Here is a 27,376-nt window from a genome sequence, read left to right as displayed (position 1 = left end):
ATCCTTTTAAACTTATAACATCCTCCTATAGCCTCGTCACAACCTTCACTTAACCCCAATTGCTCACAGGTTCTCATTGGAAACAAGACCGCAAGGACTTTCATGAACGACCTGTTAAAAGGAATTATCCTTTTTTTTTACTTATACTTTCTTCACCCAGATTTCCCGTTACAGAGCTGTGGAAATTAAAACACGTAAAAAGGAAGGGTTCGGACTTGGGAGCCAACTTACCTAAATCGTCCATGATGGGGTACCTTTCTGAAGTTGTGCAAATGTGTTTTCGTGATCTATTTGGCCGATTTCAATGTCCTGGGAATTATTATCAAAACTTCAGACGCCTGACTGCTGCTGTCCTGCAAGTTGCTCAGGAGCAGTCCAGTGAGTGAGAGTCCCCCTCAGTGTTGCCAGGTTTTGCGAAAGAAACAAGCAACCGGGTCTATGAAAACAAGCCCAAAAGAAGCGACTAAAAGCCACATGAGCACTTTAAACTGGTAGAGTCATCACCTATTTGAAAATAGCCGAACTACAAGCTCACAACACGTCGCAATGCGAGCTTGTAGATCTGCTATTCTCAAAACATCTTGAATATTTTTTTTAAATTCTAAAACAACACAAATCTGGTACATGGCTCCCTGGCACAAAACAAAATAATACATATTAATTTGGGGGTCCAAACCATGACATGAAAATATTTGAGAACCACTAAGATTAAATAATAAAATTAAAAAAAATCGGAAGCAAGTCCAAATAACAAACAAAAACCGCAACTTAATATTTACAAGCGACTTTACAGAAAAACAAGCCCAAAGCTGCTTATACTAAGCGGACATGGCAACACTGGTGAGAGTCCTCCTACTCGCGACCGCGCTGTGATGTGTGCATGTGTAGCCTACTTCACGAGCGCGCGCTTCACAACTTGTTGAGTTACACCCACATTAGTGTCCAGTTCATTTCGCTTTTTGGAAATGTCTACAAAATTATGATAGCGCAACATTGAGACATGCTTCCTTAGGTCAGGTTAAACAGAAAATTCCCCAGTGGTGTAAAGTAATTAAATACATTTACTCAAGTATTGTACAATTGGGGTATTTTTTACTTTACTGGAGTATTTCAGTACTTTTACTTCTACCCCACTACATCTAGAGGCAAATATACTTTTATTCCGCTATAATTATTTGAAAACTTTAGTTACTAATTACTTTGTAAATTCTTATTTCAAAACATACATTACCCACTTGAAAAGATCTGTAGATCTGCTATTTTCAAAAGATTTTTTATACATTTTAAAACTTGTGAAATGGGAAATTCTGCATAATGAGTACTTTCTACTTATGGTACTTAAGTACATTTTGATACCAATACTTTTGTACTTTTACGCAATGAATTTTGAATTCCGGACTTTTACTTCTAACAGAGTATTTCTACATTGCCGTATTGATACTTTTATTTAAGTAAAACATTAGAGTACTTATTCCACCAATAAAATACCCCTTTCATTGCACTTTATTTCATTTGACCTGCCAGTACCGGTCCCATACAAAATATATTTCTCCAGAAATAGGACAAAACCTGAAGGCATGTTTTTAGAAATAAGTTGCGCTGCCCTAGAAAAGCACCAATCTATGAATTTGCCGAAATTGGAAAAAAGCGACCCCTGGAGTCACAGCATTTGACAGGTCACCAATTACTACGCAACAAACGCACAAACCAGGTGCTGTGTGACCTCTAGCGACAAACGACAAACATGTTAGTACATTAAAAGAAAACATTACCCATTAGAAAATAGGCTTTCACAAGAATTAGTGTAGTTTGTATTAGTACTTTGAGGTAAAACATTTCCCCCCACTTCAAACACTTAATTGCAAAACAAATTAGAAAAACTCAGACATAAAATAATGTATTTATTATAATACAAAACATACACTATTATGAACATAAATAAATTGTGGGTCTTTAATTCTCCGAAAATGATGCAATTATGCCTTATAGTTAGAAAATCTTAAAAGTGATGACCAGTGTGCCCATTTATAATTTAACTGATCTTGTGCAAGTTGTGCACATGTCATTAGATTGGGCTCTTTTCCTTTTTACTGAGATAGTATATAAATGAAGTTCCTGATAAATTTCAAAAGTCTACAGCCTTCAACTTCCTCTTCTCCCGTTCGGTGAGAGGCTCTTGGTTGAGGATTTTGCCATGGAGGCGGTGGTGCTTCCCTATCCCCAGCTTAGGAAGCCCTCGGTTCAGTCCCTCCAAAAGCACACAGGACTTACAGAGCGCCTGGCTGGAGATATAGCCACATCGGCCGCAGGTCCCCTGTACAGGCATCTTTACGCCCTCCCTCACCGACAGGTTCTCACCAGAGTGAATGACGTCTATTATGGAGCTAGGCCGCACAGCCTCCAGGTCCTTCAGGAAGGTACGAGCGTGTCCGCGATAGGCGTTAGGCGAGTAGATGCACTCTGTGGAGAAGTAGTCTAACTTTTTGAAGTAAGCGTAGAGCACAATCTCCTTTTCGTAGGCGTATTTGAGAGGCTTGCAGCGTGGGATGACACCCTCGCCCTCAGAGGCTGTGGATATGGCTGTGCAGCGGCGCAAACGCGCAATGTCCCCTCGCAACACGTTCATCAACACCGTCTCTGCCACGTCGTCAGCATTGTGACCTGTAGTACAAACAGATGGAGTTATTGTATTTATCCATACAGACCAGCTTCTTTGAAATTAGCATGAATAATAAAGAACTCCTCTCCTTTCACTAAATGCTAGCCGAAAGCAACTTAGATGCTATAATGCCATCTGTCGTCTAGAGTTGCAACACCAACCCTTGACAGCCCATTCATCCAAACATAAAAAAAGTTCTATCTGATTGTATTAAACAACGTTAAACTCACCAACATTGCAGCTGCATGGAAAGCTTGGATTATCATCTTTGTATCTGTCAAGTTTTTGTTTCATTCACATAGACATATGAGCTACTTTCTGTCCGTGCAGGTGATATTTTTTGTAACTGTTCGAGTTTTGACCGTTGAGTGATTTCCCAACGAGCTTTTCCAAACTCGAACACTTTTAAAAAAAACATAAACTTGACAAATACAAAGACGGTAACCCAAGCTTTGAGTACAGCTGTAAAGTTGGTGAGTTTGTCGTTGAATACAATCAGATCGGACCTTTCTGTTCCAATGAATGGCCTTTCAAGGGTTGGTATTGCAACTCTAGATACCAGATACTATAACATTATAGCATCTTCTGAGTTGCTTGAGGCTAACTAAATGCATGATATAACAGACAAGTCACAAGACACAAGCACAGTACAGCATAGCAGACACAGTTTCCAGTTACCTGTGCATATCTTATCTACTTTAAGCATAATGGCTCCTCTGTCTAGTGCCTGCCTTCTGAACACCCCACAGAAAGTGCAGTTATTCTTCAGTCCAATCTGCTTCACTATAGCATCCATAGTCCAGCCATACAGCTCTTCATAGGACACAATCTTTAGTGGCAGGTCATACTGCTGTTGGTTCCTCTTCACCGTCTCCAAGGAGTCATCTCGGTAACCTGTGATTCCCTCATCCACTGACAGCAGCAGCAGTTTGAGTCCGTAGTTGTATCGCTCGTTCAGCGTCTTCATTACATGTGCTAGCACTGTAGAATCCTTTCCACCAGAGGCACCGATTGCCACAGTTTCTCCAGGTTTGAAAAGTGTCGCTGCCACAATGGTCTGATGTATTTCCTCCTCGAAGGCACCAAAGAAGCACTCTTTGCATAGTGAGTGGCCGGTCTTTGGACGTCTAAGTGCTGCACGCTTCTCAGAGCAACTACTGCACTGTATTGGCATCTTTACTATTAAAAAGAAAAAGAAAAGAAAAACAGTTGAATGTACGACAAATAGAAATTGGACAACAGAGAACCAAATAGCGAAATGATGTTCCAAAAACACATTATAACAGGTGGTGGTTCAGGGTAGAGGACAGAGTATAGCAACTTGCAATGGGCCTGGTCTTTAAGATACTCAAGGGAAAGACACACGCAGGCACAACAGAGGGAGCTCCAATGATCTCGTTCAACCCAGATTCGGCACAAACATGGGGTTAAATTCGTTCTAATGCTATGCCACCAAAATGTGGAATGCCATACCAACAGACATTACAAAGTGTGACTCCTCCTTACCCTCCTTCAAAACCGCTGTCCCGGTTTATCTGCCGCCATAAAAGAGCACCTGTCTGCAATTTGTAACTGGTACTTAGAAAAGTCTTCAAAGCTTAACACCAGAAATGACCCCCCCCCCCCCCCTCCCCCCAAAACTGCTACTTATGATGATGTCTTGGATATTACTGTATATTAGTGTATGTCTCGATGAATTGAATACACAGACCACTTTTTGTGTTATCCTTTTAGCATCATTGTAAAATCGTACCACTGTACTATTTGCAAACTGTTAATAAAGTATTCACTCAATCAATGTCACTTTGGATAATGCACACTAACTCAAGATCTTGACTGAACTGATCATAAAAATCAGCCGAGTACTCAAACGTGTTAGCAAGTCCCCACTTACAGCCCCGGCTGACTAAGCTAGCTCATTTTTATTCAAGTTAACCAAAATGTACCCGCAAATACTTACAAAAATGTACACAACGACTAGATTCTGAATAACAACAGGTTGCCCAAATGCCCCAGAAATCAGTGGGGGAAAAAAAACTAAAAACTGTACGTCTAACCTATTATGAAAAAGTAGTAACTACCATGTGTTGTTTGTTAGCACATCTTCTGATGCGACGAATAAACAGGAAGTTACATCAGCGTAGTCTGTCTTCTTCTGGGCAATGGGATTTATTGGCGGTTGGCATACATAATGTGCGTTACCGCCACCTGCTGTTCTTTTCATTCTGACTACTACTCATCCCACTCGTCGGAATGGATCGAGGGCTGTAAGCATATTGGTTATTTATTTACAAACATCACAAATGATTTGTGTGTTGCTCGCAGACATGCACCCTAAAGAAGTAAGTAAATACAAATAATACAAGTTTGTTTTAATAGTGGAACCTAAACCGAACCAAAAAACACACAAAAACATTAAAGTTATAAGGGGTCCTTGGGGGGGGTTCTAAGGGGTCCCCAGCAAAATGTGGTGGGCACCACAATGATTTTAACCACTTCACTTTATGTATGTTGGCTATTCAAAAATAACTAATCTACAAGCTCACAGTTGGTCACTTTGTGCCGCCCTGTGAGCTTGTACATCTGCTATTTTTTGAACGTTTTTGAAAAATATCAAAAATGTTTGGAAACTTTGGAATAACTTTTTTAACACAAATCTCCTCTTCTGGGGGTCCCTGGCACAAAGCGTTTTCAGATGGGGGTCCACGGCCAAATACATTTACCATTGTCAGCCTTCTGATTGGTCCCTGACCGACTAACCAGCAGGCCTTTTCTGCCTTCAACTACCCTGGTTCCGTCCTGGTTCTGCCTTATGGTTGTTTATGTGGAATTTGCTAAAACATTTAAAAACATCATTTATGCCCAGTCACAACGCTGCTCCTGAGATGTTCATTTTTACAGAGACCAAGTTTAAATAAGAATTGAATACACTGAATACGAAGCCACTGAAAAACCCGTTATTTCTATGGTAGTGGATGGAGAGAAAAGATTTTTGTCCAACCAAGAAACAGCAACCAATGGGTGCGAAGAGGGTCACAACCACGGGCGGGACTTGACATGAAAAACTTTGAGAACCACTGGACTAGCCAATAAGGAACGACGCAACCGAGCATCCACCCGGACTATGCGATCATGGATGATTGGGATCCAGATGGCGTCATTCTGGGCTATGGGATCCAGAGGCAGCGCCAACTAACGGCCCAAAACCTTATTTTTAACCATACCTGCCAACCTCAGACCGTCCGATAACAGAAGATTTTTTTCCAGGGGGGGGGTCATACTACCACGCCCCAAGCGGGGGGCCTGGGGGTCCTCCCCAGGAAATTTTTAACACAGTAGATGTAATTTCCAGTCCACTCACACCTTGCCCACTCACACCTTCCAACAAAAAGAACAATCAAATACTGCCATTGTGATTTGCATATCAAATTAACTTGAATGGCCGTGGCTGCATATCACTGAGGGGCCACACAAAAAGGGTGGAATCCCCCAAAACAGGATAAGAACAGGAGAAATGGAAGAACAGGAGACGTCCAGGAGATGGGGTCAAATAACAGGATTCTCCTGGTGAGAACAGAAGGGTTGGCAGGTCTGTTTTTAACTCTATGCCCAAAACTCAACAGGTGTGTCTCGTTAAGGTTGCCTATATAGCCTACAGAAGTTGATCAATTTTCCTTTTGCCTTCAGCTTGCCTGGGCGTTGCTGCATAATAATTATCTGAGGAGAGTTTGTGTTTGTTATTGTAATGGAGCTGTATCAGGACATGGTGGTCCGGCAGAATTCTGATGCACAGGCCACGGAGCTCGGTAAGAAACTTAATCGTAAGTAGAATAAACGTATTCTACTTACTATGTTATGATTATGAAAGGTGCTTTTTAAAATGAAATGGGTCTACTTATTCTGAATCTGATAAGGCTTAAGTATACCTACGTTCAAAGCCCTTTCAAAACGTAGAACAAGGTACTGGACAATTGCATAAAATACAAGGATTAGAACAAGGTGCTGGACAATTGCATAAAATACAAGCATTAGCCTAAGTTAAAACGGTTATACAGTGGTGGAAAGTAACAAGTACATTTACTAGTACTGTTCAGTACACTTTTGAGGCATTTTTACTTTACTGGAGTATTTCCAATTTTTAATACTTATACTGCACTACATCTCAGACAAATATTGTACCTTTTCTCTATTATTTGTGAACTTGTTTGCAATGGAGTTACAAACTCATAGGCTACACGATTGTAAACCATCTTAGTTTTCTTTGACACTAGTTGGCTGTAATTTCACCATTCCCCTCTGGATGTTTCCTAGCCCCCATTGAGTCTGTGTGCAATACTGTAGGTCATGGCAGTTCCCTGCATCACTTCCATCTTAATCATAGTTGTGGCTGGTGAGCTACTCTAGTACTTTATAACTGCATAGACTGATTTATCCCCTCTTGTTAACTGCAGCATTCAAGGACATGGCGAAACACTTTGAGGCCACAAGGAAGAAATGGCATCATGCAGAGCATGAGCTCAAAACCTACAAGGAACGTCTGGTGAATTCTGATGTGGCCAAGGCGGCGCTCGAGGTCCAGCTGAAACACGCCCGCAACCAGGTGGACCTGGAAATTAAGAAGCGCCATAAGATGGAGGTGGACTATCAGAATCTGGTGAGTCCCTACACGGAGAACATCAGTGACATTCACTCACCGATGTAACCTGGGGATTACTTAACCACTTACATCCAGCATCCGAATTGTGGGGAAAGCTTTAATTGAAAATAGCACGTCGTGTGAGCTTGTCGATCGGTTATTTTCAGCGAAGGCTTTCCCCACAATTACGGAAAACAGAAAAGACACTAGAACTGAGGGACTATATGGGGTTTAAGTGGTTAATTCAGGGATTCCCAACCTTTCTAGATCAGGGCCCACTTGGAAAAAAAAAACATATTTTTTATATTTTTTTCAAAAAACTGTTAGGATTTAGAAAACATTTTAATAATCGGACTCAGGCCTTATAGATCTATTGTGTTCTGGCGTAATCTGGATTAATGGGACCAACATGATACATTTTCATTTAGCGATGTCATAATGTCAGTAGTTCTTTTAATATTAATGATATATTATCATTAAAGTCTTGCTGTTTATGCCAATTATTTGGGGGCCCACTTGCAGTACCCTCACAGCCCATCAGTGAGCCCCAGCCCACAGGTTTGGAATCGCTGACTTGATTACATGTGATGATGGAATTGCAATAATCCCATTTGCAGGAGAGACGGATGCAGTTCGTGTGTGATATCCTGATCCATGACACCAAAGCCGTTGCATGTCTCAATGACGAGCAGAAATCCCTCCTCGCCCGTTTTGACGACAGGGTAGCCAATGCACACCAACATTACGGCAAGAGGTAATATATTTCATTTTTAGGGGTTTAAAAAAACACTGAATGTTGCTTCTAGAGATGCAGACGGGTTACAAACAAAAGGGAAAGTGTCATAAGGCGTTGGGCCACCACAAAACACTAGAACAGCTTAATTGTGTCTTGAAGTTTTTGTATACATCCCTGTACTGGAGGGATGGAACTCTATTCGAACTAAAGATATTCCCTCGTTTTGAAGGTGCTGGAACGCACGGTCTAACACGTCGGTCAAAAATCTAACATTGGTGTTCAGTTGGGTTGCGGTCGGGGGACTGGTCATAGCATATGATATAATTCAAAGACCCCTCGTTACCTGTGGATGGAGCTATTGTCATCCTGGAAGAGACCACTGCCATCAGGATAGAAGGGTTTCATCGTAGGATACAGGTGGTCACTCATAACTATTGATTTGTAGTGACCGTGACCCTTCTGTCATAAGACGGACCCAAACCATGCCAGGAAAGTGCATAAGAGCCCCCCTGACCCCTTCACTATAGGGGTCAAGCATTCACGCCTGTACTGTTCTCTTGGTGTATGCCAGTTGAGTCTTTGTGACTGAAGCTCGTACCATCCGTGCCCCAATAATGAACCCTCTTTCTTAGTCACATTTGTTCTGGTGAATTTTGGGAGTTTGATCATTTTATCAGGCTTTACAACATTGGAAAATGATGGGTACATTTTGTTTTCATCCATGGCTCTGACTGCATATCAGTGGGGTGTGTATAATGAACGGAGGGGCAGTCTTATGTTTATCTCTGACATCTGCTTCCGAAGCAGATGCTTTCATTAGGTTTTCTCCATGAGTTATGTTGTTTTCTTTTAATTTGTCACCTGTCTGTTTATAGCATTGTAATTTACATAGTCTGGGATTTTAGTTATGTAATATTGTGACATAAATATCGTATTTGTATGGTCTTGAATGCATTCAGGTGTACAAATATTATATTCTGAAAACGCCAATAGTCAATCCCCAAAATATTGTATTGAGGTACAGTATTTGGCCAAAACTACATTTGATTGTGTCATACCTCTACTAATCCATACGTGGACTGTTTATGTTCCCACAGGTTGAATGTCATTGATGAGTCCTCGTTCCTGTCTCACTCGGATATCAGCTATGATAAAACGGATGATGACATGGTACAATATGACCATTTCTAGCGAGAATAAGGTGGTATTTTTGAATTGTGGGTGTAATATTTTATATATAGTTGCTGTCGGACAGAAACGCATAAACTGTTATTAAATATGTCAGTAATTTCTTCTTACGAAGCCTAAAAAGCTAAATTAAATGTTTATTCATTGTTCCAATGTTCAATGCCAAAAACGCAATTATTTGTGTGACAATCAATCGCCAACTTAAATGTTGTAATCGTGACAGCCCTATCTACATTCAGTAGAGGAGATGTGACACAGCGGTGGAAGGCACTGTTTCACCCCTGACTTTCCTTGTGAATTCATTCAGGACCTGAGCACGACTATTCTTAGACCCCTGAGGTCGAGGGCCAGAGAAAAGAGGGTAAGTCTCACAAAACATGAATGCAACCATTTTGATAGTGTGGTATTATTCAGTCACCTGAAATTGGGGATGTATTGTACTTGGAAGTATATCTTGCAGCTAAATCCTCATCCTTCTAGAATAGCTCTCCATCTATACCATGCTACTGGTGTCACAGCCCATTCACCCCTTGGGGATTGAGTCTTCATTTGATCTCAACCCACTATCAACAATGTTGGAAAGTAATCCAGTTTTTGTTTAACAGAGGTCGTCAATGGCACCATTTGTATGCAACGCACCCTTGAGGCGATCGAGGAACACATCTGGAGAGTTACTGGAGAGGCCTCAGGACAAGGTGATGATAGTGTGAATATTTGACTAATCGATTGACTAATTGCCAAGAAGATTATCGATGGTTGCAGCCCTGTACTTGCATTGCACATTCATTTGGAATGCCTGTTTGTACTGTATGTTCGTTTGTACTTAGGGAAATGTACAGTACACATGTTTCTTTTTTTCCCCATGTCTAAGAACCCTTCTTTGTATACCCTCTGTTGTCAGGCAGTGGAGACCACTGTGACGGCGACTGTCACGACCCCTGATAGTGCAGGCCCAGTTCACATGGTGATAAACATCACCCAGGAGACCCACGAGAGGCAGAGGGTACCCATAACAGAAGAATTGGTTTCCTTCAGAGGTGAGGAAGAAGGTGTACTTTGTTACATAGACATATAAAGGTAGACGCCACCTCCGACTCTGGAGCGTCTGTATCTGCGGGCACCATTTTTGGGAAGACAAACTGCCTATCAAAGTGACTACTGGCCAATCACAGAGTGACTTTTCCGGGACTTGTATAAAAGTATCCTGTTATATTTTTATACAACTAGATTCTGACACGTCCCGGAAAAAAGGCGCTGTGACTGGCCAGTAGTCACTTTGAGTGGCAGCATGGCTTCCCGAATATGGCGGCCGCAGATACAGGTCGCTCCAATGAACTGCAGCGGAGATATGCAGGTTTCTATATCTATGCTTTGTATTGTTACACAAATCATCATTCTGTCACTCTCCCCAGAGGATGTTTTCTTGTTGTGCAAGACAACGTTTGGATTTAAAAAAACAATTAGGTAGTTGCGCTCGGGCAGAAAACTGCCCGAGCGCAACTATATACCTCTTTATATTTTAACCTTGTGTTTTTCCGTAAATTAATTTTAACAGATGAGGCCCCCTGTGAGGCGCCCTGTGAACCTTCTGCCCTGGAGCACACTGCACCGTGGGAGACGCTAGCAGAGATGGAGGAGACTATCGATGAAGTCGGCAGGACTTCGGTTTTCACTCCTCCCATCGTGGAATCGGCTGTGAAGCACAACTTCCAGACCAAAACGGTATGAGAAAAAAAAAACTTGTAGCTGCACTTAATCAAACTTATTTTAACCACTTGAACCCTAGCGTCCCTATTCTAGCCGGAACATAAGCCCAAAATGGCCAATCTACAAGCTCATAATGCATTGTGACCTTGTATAGGTAGCTGTTTTCGGCAAAGACATTGGCGTAGAGTGGGGCGGGGAAAGAGTTAAGGTTGTTAAACTTGCGAGTGCACTGGACCTGTCTATTAGAGGGCTGGGTTATTTTCACATGCTGAAAATACTTGGATCATACTTATGTAGTATGATATACTTGGATCATACTTATGTAGAAATGACTACGAATTAGTCAATTTAAAAGGGGGGCTTCACTAGCAGATCTGTACAAGCTTACAGTATGTTGTGTTGCTGGGCTTGGTACACAGTGACAGCAACGAAGTACATTTACTTGAGTACTGTATTGTACTTGAGTATTTGGATACTAATGACTCTCGCTCTACCACATTTCAAAGACAAATATTATGAATGAATCGCACTATGAAGCCCTATTTCAAATATAGCTGATCTACAAGCGACTCATCTTCTGTTTTCACCATTTAATATTTTTAGAACATTTCTGGATAATGTAGAACATTTTAAAACGGCTATGCATTGAAAATGCAAAGAAACTGTACTTTGTAATTCTACTTTTGAATACTGTATTTTTAAAAGCAAGTACTCTAGTCAAAATATAGATACTCCTGGTCAAATATTGCTCAACTACAAGTGAAAGTTGCTGTCAAATTTGTACTAAAGTACTGGGGGTTGAGTACTTGGTCCAGCACTGGGTGCTGTACATACTGTGCCTGCTCGGAGGTGGAAAATGCCCCCCCAGTGGAAAAAACATGACTACTTGCCACTAAACATAATTGCGGCTCTTTTTAGGTGATCGGGCGAGAGACATGCGTGCCGTGCGGCAAGAGGCTCCGCTTCGGGAAGCTGGCAGTGAAGTGCAGAGACTGCCGCGTCGTCGCACATCCAGAGTGCAAGATGATGTGTCGTGAAGGCTGCACCCCTTCTAGGACACAGGCTCCTCGTGGACAACGGGTGCTTGTAGTACTACTACTCATTAACCATCAAGTCTGTCGGGTGGAAACCAATGTTAATCCATTAAGATCGGGAGCGCATCGGTGTCATTTTTCAGATTGCTTTGGCTATTCAAAAAATTGCAGATATACAAGGTCACAGCTGTCATGGCTTGTATATCTGCAAAAAATGTGTGCAAATCTTGGAATGTATACTTATTAAAGCGAACATTTGTAACTCAAATCTTTACTTCTGGGGGTCCCTGGAACAAATTATTTTACAAATGTTTGCTTTAAAAAATAGATATTCAAAGATTTGCACTTTTTTTTTTATAGCCAAAGAAATCTTAAAATGATTTGTGTTCTAAAACCCACAGACAGACTTAACAAGAGATTGTGATTAAATTAGTATTTAACCAAATAAAATTAACCAGTTTTAACCTGGTGTCCCTATTTTGGGGCATTGGCTAAAATGGCTGATCTCTTCCTGTGCGCTTGTAGCTCGGCTATTTTCACTAGGTTTTTGCAAGACCGTGACGATAAAGGGTTTGTTTTTTTCCTGATAGGATTTTTTACATTATTATATTAGATTATAAAATGTGTGTGTCATCTTCAGGACACTCTGGAGAGCTTCGCTCCATCGACCCATGCAAGAGTCCCCGACTTGGTGGTGAAGTGTGTGAGTGAAATTGAGCGAAGGGGACTGAAGGAGGTGAGTATCCCAGCAGTGTAATACACCTCTGAGATGTGTCTATTAACTAATAACCAAACTATACTCATTTAGCGGTCTAACTCCTCGCCTCTTCCCAGAGAGGACTGTACCGCATTTCAGGGAGTGAGCGCATGGTGAAGGAACTGAGGGAGAAGTACATCCAAGGGAAAGGAACACTGTATCTCGGCCAAGTGGATGAGATACACGTCGTCTGTGGCCTCCTAAAGGATTTCTTTAGGAAGCTGAAAGAGCCACTGATAACCTTCAAGCTCCATGCTACGTTCATGCTGGCCGCAGGTATGTTTAATATCTATAGGAATCATCCCATGCAAACCTCTCCAGAAGATGGTAGTAGGGCTGCAACTATGTATTATCTTCTTGGCGATTACCTTGTAACGAATTGTGAGCTTGTAGATCGTCTAGTTTATTTTTTTGACGGTATTTTCGCCTAGGGACCCTAGGTTGAAAGTGGTTAACCTTTGCAGCCTTATTAGACGTCACGGCGTGTGTGCGGCTCATGCAGCGGGGGAAACTGTTGCCTTGTTGGCTCATCTTCTGCCATTTGTATTCCAGAGATGGCTGATGAGGAGAATGCGGCATCCCTCATGTACCAGGCCATCGGAGACTTGCCAAAAGTCAATCGAGACACTCTGGCCTTCCTCATGCTTCACTTACAGAAGTAAGAGCTGCTTTTACAGGTTGTACCATTTCCGTCTCATAGGGTGTACTTGGATAATGTTCTTTCAGACAAACGGCTTTTACTTTTGTGTAGAAAAGGTAGAATGCAAGGCAACTTCTGAATGAGAATCATCTTTGTCACATCACAGGTGTAAAGTAGTGGGTGACATTAGTTTGTGTGCAAGCTCCATTTAGTTTTTCAGGAAGATAAATTTAACCACTTAAAGGGGATGAAACCCTAGACAGATTTTATATTTCCCACCCATTGTAATTTTTTGTTTCTTATCTAGGGTGATCAATGTGCATTACTGTTGACTATTATGAACATTGGCATAACCATGGTTACACAGTCACGCTTAATCTAACACTTGCTTTATTATACATTTGATTAACTACAGCTGCATTGCTTACTAGCCTGCTTTTTTTTTGCTGTAGGTTTAACCTGATCTGAAAAACAAACTAATGTACCTAGGTTTAAGCCCAATATACTTTTTTTCAAATCTGCCCCCACTTTGAGAAGCATTTGAACATTTTGTGAGCCAACGCGTCTGCCTCGAGACTAATCCAAACAACACTATGACACTACTAATTAGCAGTGGCGGAAAGTAACTAAGTACATGTACTCAAGTACTGTACTTAAGTGCAATTTTGAGGTATTTGTACTTTACTTGAGTATTTCCAATTTCCAATACTTTTACTTCTACTCCACTACATCCCAGAGGCAAATATTGTACTTTTACTCCACTACAATTATTTGAAAACTTCAGTTACTAGTTACTTTGCAGATATAAATTATTACATTATAAAACATACATTAACCACTTTGGCCCTATTTTATACCTGAAAATAGCCGATCTACAAGCTCACAACGCGTCGCATCGCGACGCGTTGTGAGCTTGTAGATCTGCTATTTTCAAACATTTTAGTACTTTTACTTTTGGTACTTTAAGTACATTTTGATACCACTACTTTTGCACTTTTACTCAAGTATATTTTGAATTCCGGACTTTTACTTGTAGCGGAGTATTTCTATATTGCAGTATTGATACTGTTACTTAAGTAGAATATAATAATATAATATAGTACTTTTTCCACCACTGCTAATTAGTTCTCCTTTCTGTGGTTGAAGGTGTGCTAATTAGTGAGATCAGATGGTGAAGTAGTGTTTTGTTGGAAGCAGGGATGCCGGCTTTTGTGCGTGGCCATGGGGGCTGAACTTGACCACCACTGGTATTCAGTGCATGCAGTGAGTGACTGTTAGTGCACACAGGACGAGGGAGTCGAGGGACACAGCATAGCGACCCTTCATTTCAATAAGGGCAGACGGCAGAGCCAAAACCTGCAGAACATGTTTAGCACAGCCATAGCCATGGTTCACATGACAAGCGTCATGGTGCCGAGTCCCCCTGGTCTAAAGTTGTGTTCGATTTTTCGAGCCGCAATAGCCCCGCCCCCCCACCGCGAGCCGTTTCTCTGTCTGGGCTATTGTTCTAGGTGTCAACGGCGCGTTAACACCTATCTGCGCCCCGCTATAGTAATGGTAATGGTAGTGGTACTGTAAGTTTGAGCCTGACATCTGAGATTCATTCATTCATGACCAATTGAGCGTGGGGGCGCTAGCCCCGAAGCCCCCGCGTCATCAGCGCCCCTGGTTGGAAGGAAAGCCCACAACAGTGGGCACTCTGTGGCACAGGTTTATACACCACTGGTATAAATTAACAATTCTCAAATACTGTGTCTTCTCCACACCAATATTCTATTCTCCTATTCTATAGTAGAAGCTTAAGGTTTGTCTGGCTTTATTTAATCTGTCTGTAGCGTGTGACTATTTTTCATAGTCAGGAGACCAAAATGGAGCTAGAAAAGCAAACATTTTACCTGAGCAGCCTTCACAATAAAAATACAGGGTGCAATACAATTCAACATGCTGTAGTGTAGATCTCTGGTAATGACGGGACAATGTACAGTAAAACACCAAGAAAGTGCTTGGTAGCATATTACACTTTGCTCTCACAGGGAAATGTTCCAAAAATACATTCTAAATGTGCTTTCCAGGGTCACGAAGAGTCCCCAATGTCAGATGGACAAGAACAACCTGGCACGGGTGTTTGGACCTACCATTGTTGGCCATGCAATGGCCGATCCCACCCCACTGGTCATTTTGAAAGACACAAACACTCAGCTTAAGGTTAGAATCTCTGTGCTGGTACGGTACACAATGGAGCCCTGCACGGGCCCAAAACTCTGTGGTATTCCAGCCCGGAATTAATTTTCATCTTAATTTAATCTCAGGTTGTTGGCCGCATGCTCTCGTTCCCGGAAGCGTACTGGAAGACGCTGTCCATGATGCGGGACACTCCAACCACGGGCAGTGCTAGCCGCAACACTACAACCACCGGCGGTACTAGCCGTAACAATGGTACACACACATTACTCATAGCTTAGGATCTGCGGTCATTCGGGTCGTAACAACCACAGGGTTTTGAATTTAGGTTCAGCCATTTACTATATGTCAATAGGTTCAATAGAATCGGCTTTATTGTCACATGCTCACATCACAAGTTTACAGAAGTAAAAAAGTGGGTGAAATGTGTGCATAGTTCCCATCGTATTGTTAGTTCCATAGAAAAAAAGGGGGAGGGAGGGGGGGGCAGGAGGAAAAGGAGTTCAATCAAAGAAAACAAATTATCTACATATTTACACAGAATACCTGAGATGATGTAAAGGTGCGTGAGCATAGCGGCATACACTGTATACTGTGCATGATATACTTAGACGTTAGTTAAGGTGCTAGTCCACATAAGGTAGACTGACACTGATATAATCCGCAAGTCAGTCCAAACTGATACATACTAGGCCATAAAACCACATTTGAAAAGATTTGAGATTTACTACAGAATTCAAGTGTTTTATTACACTTTTATATCCTGGGTTTTAAGTTAGATTGTGTTTACTCACATAATTTTTTTACCAAACTCAAATCTTATCTACAGCTGTCTTATGTGAATATAACAGTGGAGAGTGAAACCTATTGACTCAGGAAGCAGATGTATTATGCCTGATATATGACGTACTGTACAATGAGAGTGACAAAACACTGAATTAACTGGTAGACAACTGAAATGATCCTCACACATCTCATCTGTTCTGCTCGTCACTGTTTCTCCAGTGTATTTCGATCCTCTGACGTCCCCGGAACTGAGCGCGGCTTACCGGACGGTTGCCAACACCGGAACTCTGAGTGGAAGAATCAGAAAGCTGGGCCATGCCTTCACGTAAGACTGCATTATTTATGACCTCTAGGGGTGTTTAGCCACATTAAACCTGGTGTGCCTATTTGGGCCGTTATAGGAGAACATTCGCTAATGGTCTCTAGGCTAAGTGTTCCCAAACATTTCAGGCTGAAATTTTTTTTTTATCCACTCTTAACCCATTAAAACCGGGAAAGCATCTGTCATTTTAGCGTTGGCTATTCAAAAATGGCACAAGCTCACAGCACGTCACTTCGTGCCGCGCTGCGAGCTTGTACATGTGCTATTTTTGAACATTTGTAAAAAAATAATAAAAAAAAGTGTTTGAAAGATTTTGATTTTGTTTTTGTCATCTACTAGAACCTCTGGTGGAAAACAAAGAGCAGACCCAGCGAAGAGGTACTTCCCCCCTACATGAGTGACTGCCAGCTCTCTCCCTGGCTCAAACCCTTCTGGCTCACACCGTTGTGCGGCTCCTTGGCAAAACGATAACATTTTAAATAATATGATTAAGACTAAAATAAAGATTTAAATGTGGTCTAAAATAAAGATGATTTGTATGAAAACTTTGAAGTACTTTTTGTGCAAACCAGTATGGATTAGAGCAGAAAGCTCATCTGACCAAGGAATATTTGATGGACAGTAAAATAAATGTTATTTATTCAACCTGTTGCAGCCAAACATTTTGGTTGTTTCATTGCTGCTCCTGAGGAAGACATAGCTGACAATTATTTTCGAGTTAGAGGGTCATATATCAGCACCGGATTTAACTACAAGCCCTCTATACTTGACGAACTGCCACCTGACTACCGGTGGTGGTAAAAGTACTACCTTTTTTTTCTTAAGTAAAAGTATCAATACTGCAATGTAGAAATACTCTGTTGCAAGTAAATGTCCAGAAAATATCGTATTTTCAAATGGCCGAAATGTATAGGGCTGAAGTGTGTTTTGTAATAATAATCAAAATCTACAAAGTAACTAAAGTTTCTCAAAACACCACTGGAATAATTTATGCTTGATGTTATATGTACATTCTTTATCTATTAATACTTATATATATAATAAAAGTAATGGTGAATGTGATACACCAAAATGTAATTTGATGGGGGATACAAGTAGAATAATAAAATAAATTGGGGGTGGGACTTCACCAAATTGCCCAGTTCTCTTGTATTTGACTCAATGGGGCATTATACAGTGTATCTCTTGTATTTGATTCTGTTATTGGATCAGTAAATTAAGCCAGGCTAGTCTTTTTTTGACAAGATGAAATATTTCATTTGTGTAATTGCTGCATTGCTGATACAAATTGAATTCCTGCATTTATTCAGCCATCTGTGAGCTCTTGGACCAACAATTCCTTTGAAGTCAAATCAGTTTGATGAAGAAGAGAATCGCACAACAATTTGAAATATAAGCAATACGGATTTATTAGTTTGCTTCAAAGGATGTTACAACATTTTCAATAGGCATCAAAATGCAGTTTGAAGTAGATGAGGTGAAGTGGGAGAAGGTCGAGGGGTCAGAAAGGAGCAAAGTTGTCGAGTTCAAGGTCACATGCCTAGTTGGTGGGGTGGAAGGCACCCCTCTGATGCCACTGCATGTCTCTGATGCGGCGAACCGACTGGATCTGAGGAATCTGGGCTCCAAACTCTGCACAATCCTTGTACTCGCCCTTCTCAAAGAGGTACTGGTAACCTCTGTAGCCGGGATACTGATATCCCACCCATCTGGTATACCAGGAGCACAGCGATGGGATGGGAAGGAAAATAAATAAGACGCATTAAGAAGTTTTTCATTTCTACTGTGAAAATGTTTATAATACATCATCTTTATTCTATTTCTGAGGTCGACTTACGTTCCACTCTGCACTCTAATGGAGGAGACCTTCTCCTGGTAGCCATGTGCGTGGAAGCTGGGGACATCGTCATCTATGATCTCGATCTTCTTCCCCGCAAAGGCGGGGTTTTCATAAAGGACAATCTTGTGCTCCTGGCTGTCCTGAGGGAGCGATACATCAAATAACATAATGTGGATCAAACAACAAAGTGGAGGACAACAGACTAGGCAGAAACATTCTCATTCTACTACTCTGCCACCAACATGTGGAATGCCCTGACACAATCCATTAAAGGATGTGCAACAGTGGTTTCTTTCAAAATTGGCCTGAAAAAACATCTATCAGGTGACCACAATGGGAGGTAAATGTAATTTTTCTTTTGTACACATAGTGTTTTGTATTTGTTGATGACATATTACTGTAATGTTTAATGCGATGTTGATGAATTGAATACAGGACCACAATGGAAACCCCTGGACTTTTTTTGTTATCCTTTTAGCCTTAATGTCTTACTGGACCATGTACATGTTTACATTTCTGACTAATAATGCATTCAATCAATCAATCAATCAATCAATCAAAAAAAACACCGACAGAGCGTCCCACACACAATTGAATCCTAATTAACTAAAGTATTTGTTGAATAGTAGTATAGTGGTAGGCCAGTTGTTTACCACTTTAATGGGGCGGAATGCAAAGATGATATCGCTGCGCCTGCTGTTGGTCCAGGAATCCCAGCGAGGATACTCCCCCTTCTCAAACACATACTGCTCCCCCTTACAGCTAGCCTGCTCATATCCCACCCATCTAGTGGAAGCAGGGGAGAGAAGTTGGGTTAGGCAGGAGATAAGATAAGTGGGACAGAAATGGGGAGTGTTTTCATCCTCTCTCCCTCATTTACCTGTTCACTGACTTGTGCATTACCTGAATCAATCAATCACTCACCCACTCAACCAGTGGTGGAAAAGTACTCAAATGTTTTACTTAAGTAAAAGTATCAATACTGCAATGTAGAAGTACTCTCTTACAAGTAAGTCTGGAATTCAAATCAAAATGTACTACTTATCAAAGTAAAAGTACAAAATAGCAGATCTACAAGCTCAACGCATCACGATGCGACACATTGTGAGCTTGTAGATCGGCTATTTTCAAATAGCCTCTGTATACAATAGGGCTAAAGTGGTAAATGTATGTTTTATAATGTAATAATTTAAATCTGCAAAGTAACTAGTAAGTAAAGTAAAAGTACCTAAGAATTCTTAAGTACAGTACTTGAATAAATGTACTTAACACCACTGCACTCAACTGCTTAAAATCTTGCTGTCTCGCTCTCTTACACTGTCTCCATCACTCTGTCTCTCTCAGTTAAAATGTATTTAATTAATGAATCATTTATAATTTTCTCCTCTCCAATGTTCATTATTTGTCTGAGGCGCACACACACTCACGGTCCACACAGCACCAGTATGGAGCCCACTTTCTCCACGCCTGCTTCCGGGAGGTTGTTGCAGGGACCAGTCAGCTCATGGCAGCGTCCCTGGAAGTTTTCCTGGTCATAGATAATCAGCTGTTGTGTGGAAGGAAAAGGAAAATGAATTAATTTGTAAAAAGTAGCCTTGTATAATCAAAATTAAACGTGTGATGAGATTTCAGTGTTTTGTACTGTACTCAAAAATTGCTGTCCCAGTATATTACCACCTGAAAATACATAAATAAGCTGATAGGTGGAGGAGGCAGTCCATTTAAAAAAATCCAGTTTCGGGTCCATATGGTTACAGTAAATGATTACTGTAAAATATTTTACTGTGAAGTGTTTACTTCCAGTAGGGAGTTTGAAATGTGGAGCAAGCTGAATGGGTAGCTGAATGGGTAGCGAGGCCGTCTGGGAATCAGAAGATACCTGATTTGCCCCCCAGCCCCGGTCTATGTGTCAAAGTGTCCCCGAGCTGAGCAAGTCTGTGTGTCAAAGTGTCCCCGAGCTGAGCAAGTCTGTGTGTCAAAGTGTCCCTCAGCTGAGTAAGTCTTTGTGTTAAAGGGTTCCTGAGCTGAGCAAGTCAATGTGTCAAAGTGTCCCTCAGCTGAGCAAGTATGTGTCAAAGTGTACCTCAGCTGAGCAAGTCTATGTGTTAAAGGGTTCCTGAGCTGAGCAAGTAAATGTGTCAAAGTGTCCATGAGCTGAGCAAGACACTTAACCCCTAACTGCTCGCAGGGCGCTGTATTAATGGAGCCCACTGCTTCTAATAGGATGGGTAAATGCAGAGGACAAATTTCACGTATGTGCAAATGTACTGTGACAAAAGTACACCAAAGCTGTGGTGGATAAATTATTATTAAACCCTCTCATAATAAACACTTTCTATCCCAGGGGTTTCCAGACCTTTTCACTTAGTTGAGACCCAAAATATGAATTTGGTGTCTCCCCGGGAGCCAAAAAGAAAAATACATTATGAATTAGCCACTTAAGCTGTATTTAACACTGTGAAAATAGACGATCTACAAGCTCACAACGTGTGGTATTCTTTTCTGAAATTCTTTATAAAAATGTTAGATTTTTACATTTCTGATAAGCTTTTGAAATAGTAAAACTCGCAACCCATTAAAATGGGTCCCGACCCATTGTTTGGGAAACACTGTTCTACCCTAAGCCCCCCCACCCTGTCCCTCTCACCTTGAAAGCACTGGTTCCTGGCTGCTGCTGCTTGGAGGCAGGATTCTGGTGGTCTGTGGCCATAGTGAATGGATGGGTAATGATGAAGCTGAAAGGAAACAGACATGAAGGATGATTTGTTTTGTGTTTGATAAACACCACAGGGATGTGTATTAAAATTAAACATGTCTATTTATAGATGGAGCGCAATGACCACAAAACAATGATTGTTATTTATGCAATTATCATGAAATAACATGGAGTTTAGAAATATGTTTGTTATGCATGTGAAAAAGCTATCCAATCCAATAACTATCCTATATTAAATATCACATAAATTATGCATCTTAACAAAAGCCCCGTCCCCTTTTCCCTCCAAAACAAGATTTGACTTTTTAAATAAATTATAATGGTTTATATTGGTTTAAGGATTGATTATAGAAGTTTAAACCTAAAATAAAAAACGGTGGTAGAAAGTAAACAATAAGCCCTTACAAATGGCGTATGTGTATATATATATTTATATATATATATACATATATACACACACATATCTTTCCTTTTATTTATCAAATGGAGCATCACATGGATCCCTTACCAGTACCTGTCTGTGCCAGTGTGTTTGTGATGGCATTCTGAGCTCAATATATACAGGCCGCTCTGGGGTGGAAACTCTGCCAACAGACCCCTGTGTCCAGGCTTCCCTCCAGATCAGCCTGCAATAGGCCGAACAGACAGAACCAAAGGGTCACCACACAGGCTGCCCGCCAACCCCCCATCTCACGCCCCCACAAAGTTATTTCATTAGTTGTCAATTTTGTCCAGCCGGTCATTGTTCGATATCCACATGATTCAGCACAACCAGTGCCAAGAGTCCCACATCTACAATGAGAACGGCCCATGTGTGCCATCAGAGAGAGAGAGCAAGAGAAAGGGAGAGAGAGGATCCATAGAAAGGATGTCACTGTGCCAGAAAGATAGGGACGGATAGGAATACTAAATTCGAGCTAATGTAGAGCATTGCACTTAAATGGTTATCAATTCAAATAGGGGTGCAATAAGATACCATCATTGTTCTTCTTACAGGCAGTTATTGTAAATACATAGAATATGTTTGCAGTTTGCCTGGAAACAAGGAAAGTGTATCAGTCAAAACTGCTGATGGAACATGCATGCTCTCTCATGTCAAATGTATTTAACCTTTATTTCTTACCACTTGAGATCAGAGATCTCTTTTTCGAGTAAGACCTGGCCAGAGTAAATAGTAATATACTCTTCATAACTCTTCATTTCATTAGTCGTATTACATGTCATTATCAGAATATAAACACTCAGGTAATGTGATGAAAGCACATTGCTCTCTGTGTTTAACAAGTGGATGACCCTGTTGATCCTATATTAAAATTCATATCGGCTAATTTCCGGCCAGCGGGCGGGCGGACCTCTGACGTCACTCTGACACAGCCATAACCATATAAGGAGTACCCAATGCAGCTACGCCCAAATATGGAGTGTGTTGTCTAAACCCATGTTGTCATGGCATCAGCCGCAAACAAATCAGTCAGCTCCATATATGGGCACAAAGGGGGCATGCCCATATGGGCATTTACTGATGACATCGGCAATCTCCATATATGGGCATAAAAGGGACAAGGACTGACAGATATAGAGAACCGGTTGTCCAGAGCCACAGATCCGACCGCTATGCCCATATATGGTCATGTGCATACATGGGACCGACCGACTTCAATCTTGCGTGCAGCGGCAAGGACGCAAAGGAGTGCAGTGCCCGCCATCGGAGTAGTTTGGATATTCAGTTGTCCAGAACCGCCTATCCAACCAATATGCCCATATATGGAGATCCCTGATGTCATCAATATATGCCCATACATTGGAATGCCCATATAATTTACAAGGACTGACTGATAGAGATATCTCCATATATGGGCACAAAAGGGACACAGACAATGGGTACTCTGACAAAGCCCCCAACACTATGACGGCTTGGCAGTGCAGTGCGACTTAAGTGTGAGGGTCGCTTATATTTTCCTTTTGCTTTATTTGGTCATGTTGGCTTAATACACAAATTTATTATTTGAACAACATAACAAAGTGTTGAACTGATTTAAGAAAAACCAAACAAAAAGTCCTACTTCAACAATGTTATGGTCTAACAAGAGAGATATAACCACATGTAACCATTTCATTCAAGCGATTTGTGTACCACAATAAAGCAAATCATAGAAATTAGATCAAACCACTGTCAGCAGATATTAACGTATGTCCTGCTCATAACAACTTAGATCCAAGCTTGATCCAAGCATCATATTCCTGCAAACAAGAAAACTAGAAAAGGCTGCTCCACGTAGCGCTTACCTCTTTGCCTAGCATCTGGATGCGAGAAAGCTGGGGAGGAAATAGTGTTTCTATGATATATGGTGCAACTTTTTGCATTTGAGGTGCCTACTTTTTAGCCTGGAAAACCTCACCAGTCGCTAATTCACATTATCATTATGTATTCTGCAGACCGGTCTGGCCCCAATTGCTGGTTGGGTGTTCTGCAGAAACCAAAAAGTGGAAGAGCCAATCAGCATCTGTCAATCACAGGGCCCTGAGCTCAGACGCTGATTGGCTTTTCCACTTTTTAGTTTCTGCAAAATGCTCACCCAGCGTTTGGGACCAGACCGGTCTGCACAAGACACATAATAATAATAATAATAATAATAATAATAATAATAATAATAATAATAATAATAATAATAATAATAATAATAATAACAATAATAATAATAATAATTGTCTTTATTGTCCCCTCAGGGATATTCATCTTCACACTCTGTTCCAACAGAAAACACAACCATATAGCACAGAACAACGTAACGCATAACAACATAACACCAAAACAATACACAAAAAACATCCTATCAGCGAGGCAGTTTGTTTAATGCCGCAATGGCTGAAAGGACAAAACTCCCCTTTGCCCTGCCCACCAACGCTGAGGTTGTGGGTTCAAATCCACCGTGGTGCATCTGGCTTTGTCGAGCGTCTGCACGGCAACACAATTGGCCCGTGTTTGGGGGAGGAAAGCCGGGCAGGAAGGGTGATAACTGTCACTCTACACATAATCCTACGGACTGGGGGCATCTGTCAGAGGGAGTGTTTGGCGGGAGGAGTAGGATGAAGGCTCTACGACGTCCTCCCGGCTAGGGCTCCTCACTGGTAGGTGAGTCAGTAAGATGCAACAGCAGTGACAACACAGAAACATGTGTGTGGAAGAATCAATTGGCATAATGACTACATTGGGGTGAAAAAAGAGAGAAAATAAATCACATTATAGGTCTACCTTAATCTTCAGTGATTTCTAAATGCATTTTACATTAGCCTACATAGTTTTTTCCAAAGCAGTTTAGGTTGTCTAGGTCAGCCTCTGCTAGATAATAGAAAAGGCTTTTGGCCATACATAAAACAAATAAAAGCCTATCTTAAGATGCGTGTAACAAGTGACTCAAACAGGGCCATAACTGCTCTGTTGAAAGCTCAGACAGAGGAAGAAGAAGAAAGAAGAAGGGTCGTCACCTGATACTATAGCCTGTGGTAGATGTGGTCCAAAGAGCGTTCTGTGCCAAGGCACATTACAATGTTACAAGGGTGTGGTGTGGCCTGACTGAGCCTGCTCATTATATGTATTTCAGATTTTGTCCTGCAGGGCTTTTGTAGAGGAAAACCTCTAGATTCCAGAGGAAAGGAACAATAGACTTCCTGCTTTTTGTTGTTTTTGGTGGCAATCTTAATAATAGTACGACTGCAATCTAAAACATTGTGTTGGCATACAGATGTGCATGCAGAGAGGTAGACTTTTGCACACAACTATTCAATGGGTGATTCTGTGTATCATGTTAGGTGGGGAATGCTATTGCCATTAAGAAATAATTACATCAACTCCTATAAAGTAATTGCTTGCATATGCTGTCTAGTGTCTTCACGTTAACTTGCAATCATGCTCTCCAGATGGAACCAAATCAGGTGATATAATGTTATTTTGATATATATATATGTATATACTGTATATATATACATGTGTTATAATACATGTTTAGTTCAAATGGGGACTTTTTTGTTACGAGAAACAGTTAAAAGCACAGTGATTACTATGGGAGAGAATGCAGTGAACTATTTTAATAGTGAGCAAATGGATACATATGACATCATCAGTTCCATTGATGCTCAGCAGATGTGAATGAATGTCTTCATCAAATAAGTTATTTTCCCCCCAAAGTTGGAGGGTTTTTCCAGTAACTGCCAATAAAAAAACTGTCAAAAAACTTTGTCTTGAGAGATTTTCCAAGTATTCTATGCACTACTGGTCTCCAGTTCAAGGCTAACAGATATACTCACTATCTTTGTTTTGTTTTCTTTCTTTTTTTTGTAATTCTTTATTTAAGAAACTCACAATTGTGTACGTCTTACAACAAATAATCTCCTTATGATTACAGAATGAACCCAGTAGTATGAACACCCTTCCCAGATTATCATCTTTAGTTTTTTACACAGCAAGCAAAAGGATTTGCATTCTGAGACCAGGGACGTGCAATAAGCAGAGCCACACCTTAGCATACCAGCAGACAATCCAGACAATAAGATCTTAATAATAAAAAAAAACTGTTTTGTTATAGTTAAGAGACCAAATGGCATTCCACTGACCCTGAAGCTGTGTATCCAATTTTGAAGGAAAGATAATCACATGAGAGAAATTGTAAAACAAAACAAAAACATAAGCTGAGTAATCCACAATGAATGAATTTTATCTCCATAAAACAAAACCTTGTCTGACTTACAAAGACAACACAGTTTGAATATAACTTAGTATATCTTTCCATTTGTAGGTAAAGTGAAAAAGTAACCTTTTCCAATATGTATATTTCATTAACTATATCTGGCCAATCCTCTATTGTAAGAGGGCCAGTAAGCAACCAATGCTTATGATGTTTTTGTTTACAAGCCAATATCAATATGCCAAACAGATATTTGTTGAAGTGCCCTGTATGAAAGTCAGTTTTCCCTCAAATAAAAATATCAAACTGAAATGGAATTTTCACATTGAATATAAAGTTCAGTGACTTGTGTATTTCTGACCATAAATGTCTTATTACTGGGCAGTCCAAGAAAGAAGTGATTAGCATCCTATATCCAACACTTTCCGTCCTCTCCTGCAAAATGTGATTTCTGCTTTGGAGTAATACAATTCCTAATTAGACATTTTCATCCAAATTCTCTCCACGAGTGTGAGGTTTACCTATATGATCCTAGATTACTATTTCTATGCATTTGATGTATTACCTCGTGTTTTCCTTGCTTACTGTAAATCGCTCTGGATTAAGAGCATCTGCTAAATGCCTAAATAATAAATTGTAGAAACATTGTACATACAAAACAGAGCAATTACCTTCAAACACTTTCTCAAACAAGATTTCTTTTGGGGTAAATTGTAAAAACACTGTACTGTACATACAAAGAGTAATTACCTTCAATTACCTTTAATTACCCTATTGGCTTTTAACCCCTGATTGATATTTGTATTCATGTTTAATTGTATTGTGTGTTCTTTTGTATTTTAGTTGTTATACCTACTGTGCTGCAATTTGGTCAACTCTGTTGTTTTAAAATGTGCTCTAAGTTGGATTGGATTTTGAAAAACAGCTACTATTTGTGCACAACTTTGCAAAAGCTTATCCGAAGCTAACCTTTCCTATGAGATATACAGGCTAACTATTTCTGACAGCAAATGCACAATTCGTAAAGGTTTTGTAAGTTAGATTTCCTTCAGTTGCAATGTAACAGCTCTGTACACATCATTTCTATTCCCTTTTAATTGTACATAGATTTTGTTTTGATTGTATTGTTCCACTTTTGCTTTGGCAATGTAAACGTATGTTTTCTCATGCCAATAAAGCCCTTTGAATTGAAATTGAATTGAACTGAGTTGGTACACTTCCACTTCCACTGACAGTCAAAACAAAAACAACTTTGCCTTTCCTCATTTTAAATCTCAAAGCTACCTTTGTTTTCCCACTTATTGTTCACAGGTTCTGAGTAAGGTTTCTTTGTCATAAAGCCCTTAGAAATAATATCTCTGTTTGACTACAACAAATAGGCTCCTATAACTTCTTTCAACATAGGATCCTCCCAACCTAATGGATATTGTTTAATACTTTGGTAAAAATAATGGCATAGTTGTAAATACCTAAAATAAATCTTGTCTAGGGC

At 40.6% G+C, this 27,376-nt stretch overlaps 4 protein-coding genes across 9 annotated transcripts in view; 1 reads left to right on the top strand and 3 right to left on the bottom strand.

The window, feature by feature from the left end:
- pxnb (paxillin b) overlaps positions 1-371 on the bottom strand; it is a 29,302-nt gene extending 28,931 nt beyond the window's left edge. For all 4 annotated transcript variants that reach the window (XM_080434274.1, XM_080434275.1, XM_080434272.1 and 1 more), the window contains exon 1: positions 232-371. In XM_080434274.1, coding sequence (XP_080290400.1) covers positions 232-244 — 13 coding nt within the window. In that variant the 5' untranslated portion in view covers positions 245-371. The remainder of the gene's footprint in view (positions 1-231) is intronic.
- A 1,522-nt stretch (positions 372-1,893) lies between these two features.
- Positions 1,894-4,788, bottom strand: ctu1 (cytosolic thiouridylase subunit 1 homolog (S. pombe)). Of its 3 annotated transcripts, none has more exons than XM_080432792.1 (3): positions 4,741-4,788; positions 3,338-3,838; positions 1,894-2,661 (listed from the first exon to the last, which is right to left on the bottom strand). In XM_080432792.1, exons 2-3 carry the CDS (start codon positions 3,831-3,833, stop codon positions 2,126-2,128), a joined length of 1,032 nt encoding a protein of 343 aa, XP_080288918.1. In that variant the 5' UTR covers positions 3,834-3,838; positions 4,741-4,788; the 3' UTR covers positions 1,894-2,125. The 3 variants fall into 3 exon arrangements, with proteins under 3 accessions (XP_080288918.1, XP_080288919.1, XP_080288917.1); XM_080432793.1 differs by having other exon boundaries at positions 4,738-4,767; XM_080432791.1 differs by having other exon boundaries at positions 4,620-4,763.
- A 1,616-nt stretch (positions 4,789-6,404) lies between these two features.
- On the top strand, positions 6,405-16,653 carry LOC308089032 (rac GTPase-activating protein 1-like; the record flags this gene model as incomplete). The annotated part of the gene is made up of 14 exons (XM_080433611.1): positions 6,405-6,465; positions 7,111-7,313; positions 7,913-8,049; positions 9,129-9,201; positions 9,527-9,580; positions 10,121-10,256; positions 10,775-10,941; positions 11,845-12,006; positions 12,601-12,696; positions 12,795-12,993; positions 13,270-13,375; positions 15,430-15,562; positions 15,667-15,793; positions 16,544-16,653. 14 exons carry the CDS (start codon positions 6,405-6,407, stop codon positions 16,651-16,653), a joined length of 1,764 nt encoding a protein of 587 aa, XP_080289737.1.
- A 1,533-nt stretch (positions 16,654-18,186) lies between these two features.
- On the bottom strand, positions 18,187-21,196 carry crybb2 (crystallin, beta B2; the record flags this gene model as incomplete). The annotated part of the gene is made up of 5 exons (XM_080433229.1): positions 18,187-18,355; positions 18,484-18,626; positions 19,140-19,272; positions 19,914-20,032; positions 21,134-21,196. The coding sequence occupies 5 exons, from the start codon at positions 21,194-21,196 to the stop codon at positions 18,187-18,189; spliced, it is 627 nt and encodes a 208-aa protein (XP_080289355.1).
- Positions 21,197-27,376: the final 6,180 nt, after the last annotated feature.

Source organism: Gymnoscopelus braueri (assembly GCF_963280865.1).
Source record: "Gymnoscopelus braueri genome assembly, chromosome: 7".
NCBI lineage: Eukaryota > Metazoa > Chordata > Actinopteri > Myctophiformes > Myctophidae > Gymnoscopelus > Gymnoscopelus braueri.
This window is presented reverse-complemented; position numbering and strand designations above follow the sequence as displayed.

Coding starts and splice junctions, on each gene's coding strand:
- ctu1 (XM_080432792.1), bottom strand. CDS start 3,833: ATGCCAATACAGTGCAGTAGTTGCTCTGAGAAGCGTGCAGCACTTAGA. Junction 2,662..3,337: donor AGTAGATAAGATATGCACAG/GTAACTGGAAAC, acceptor TTTGTACTACAG/GTCACAATGCTGACGACGTG.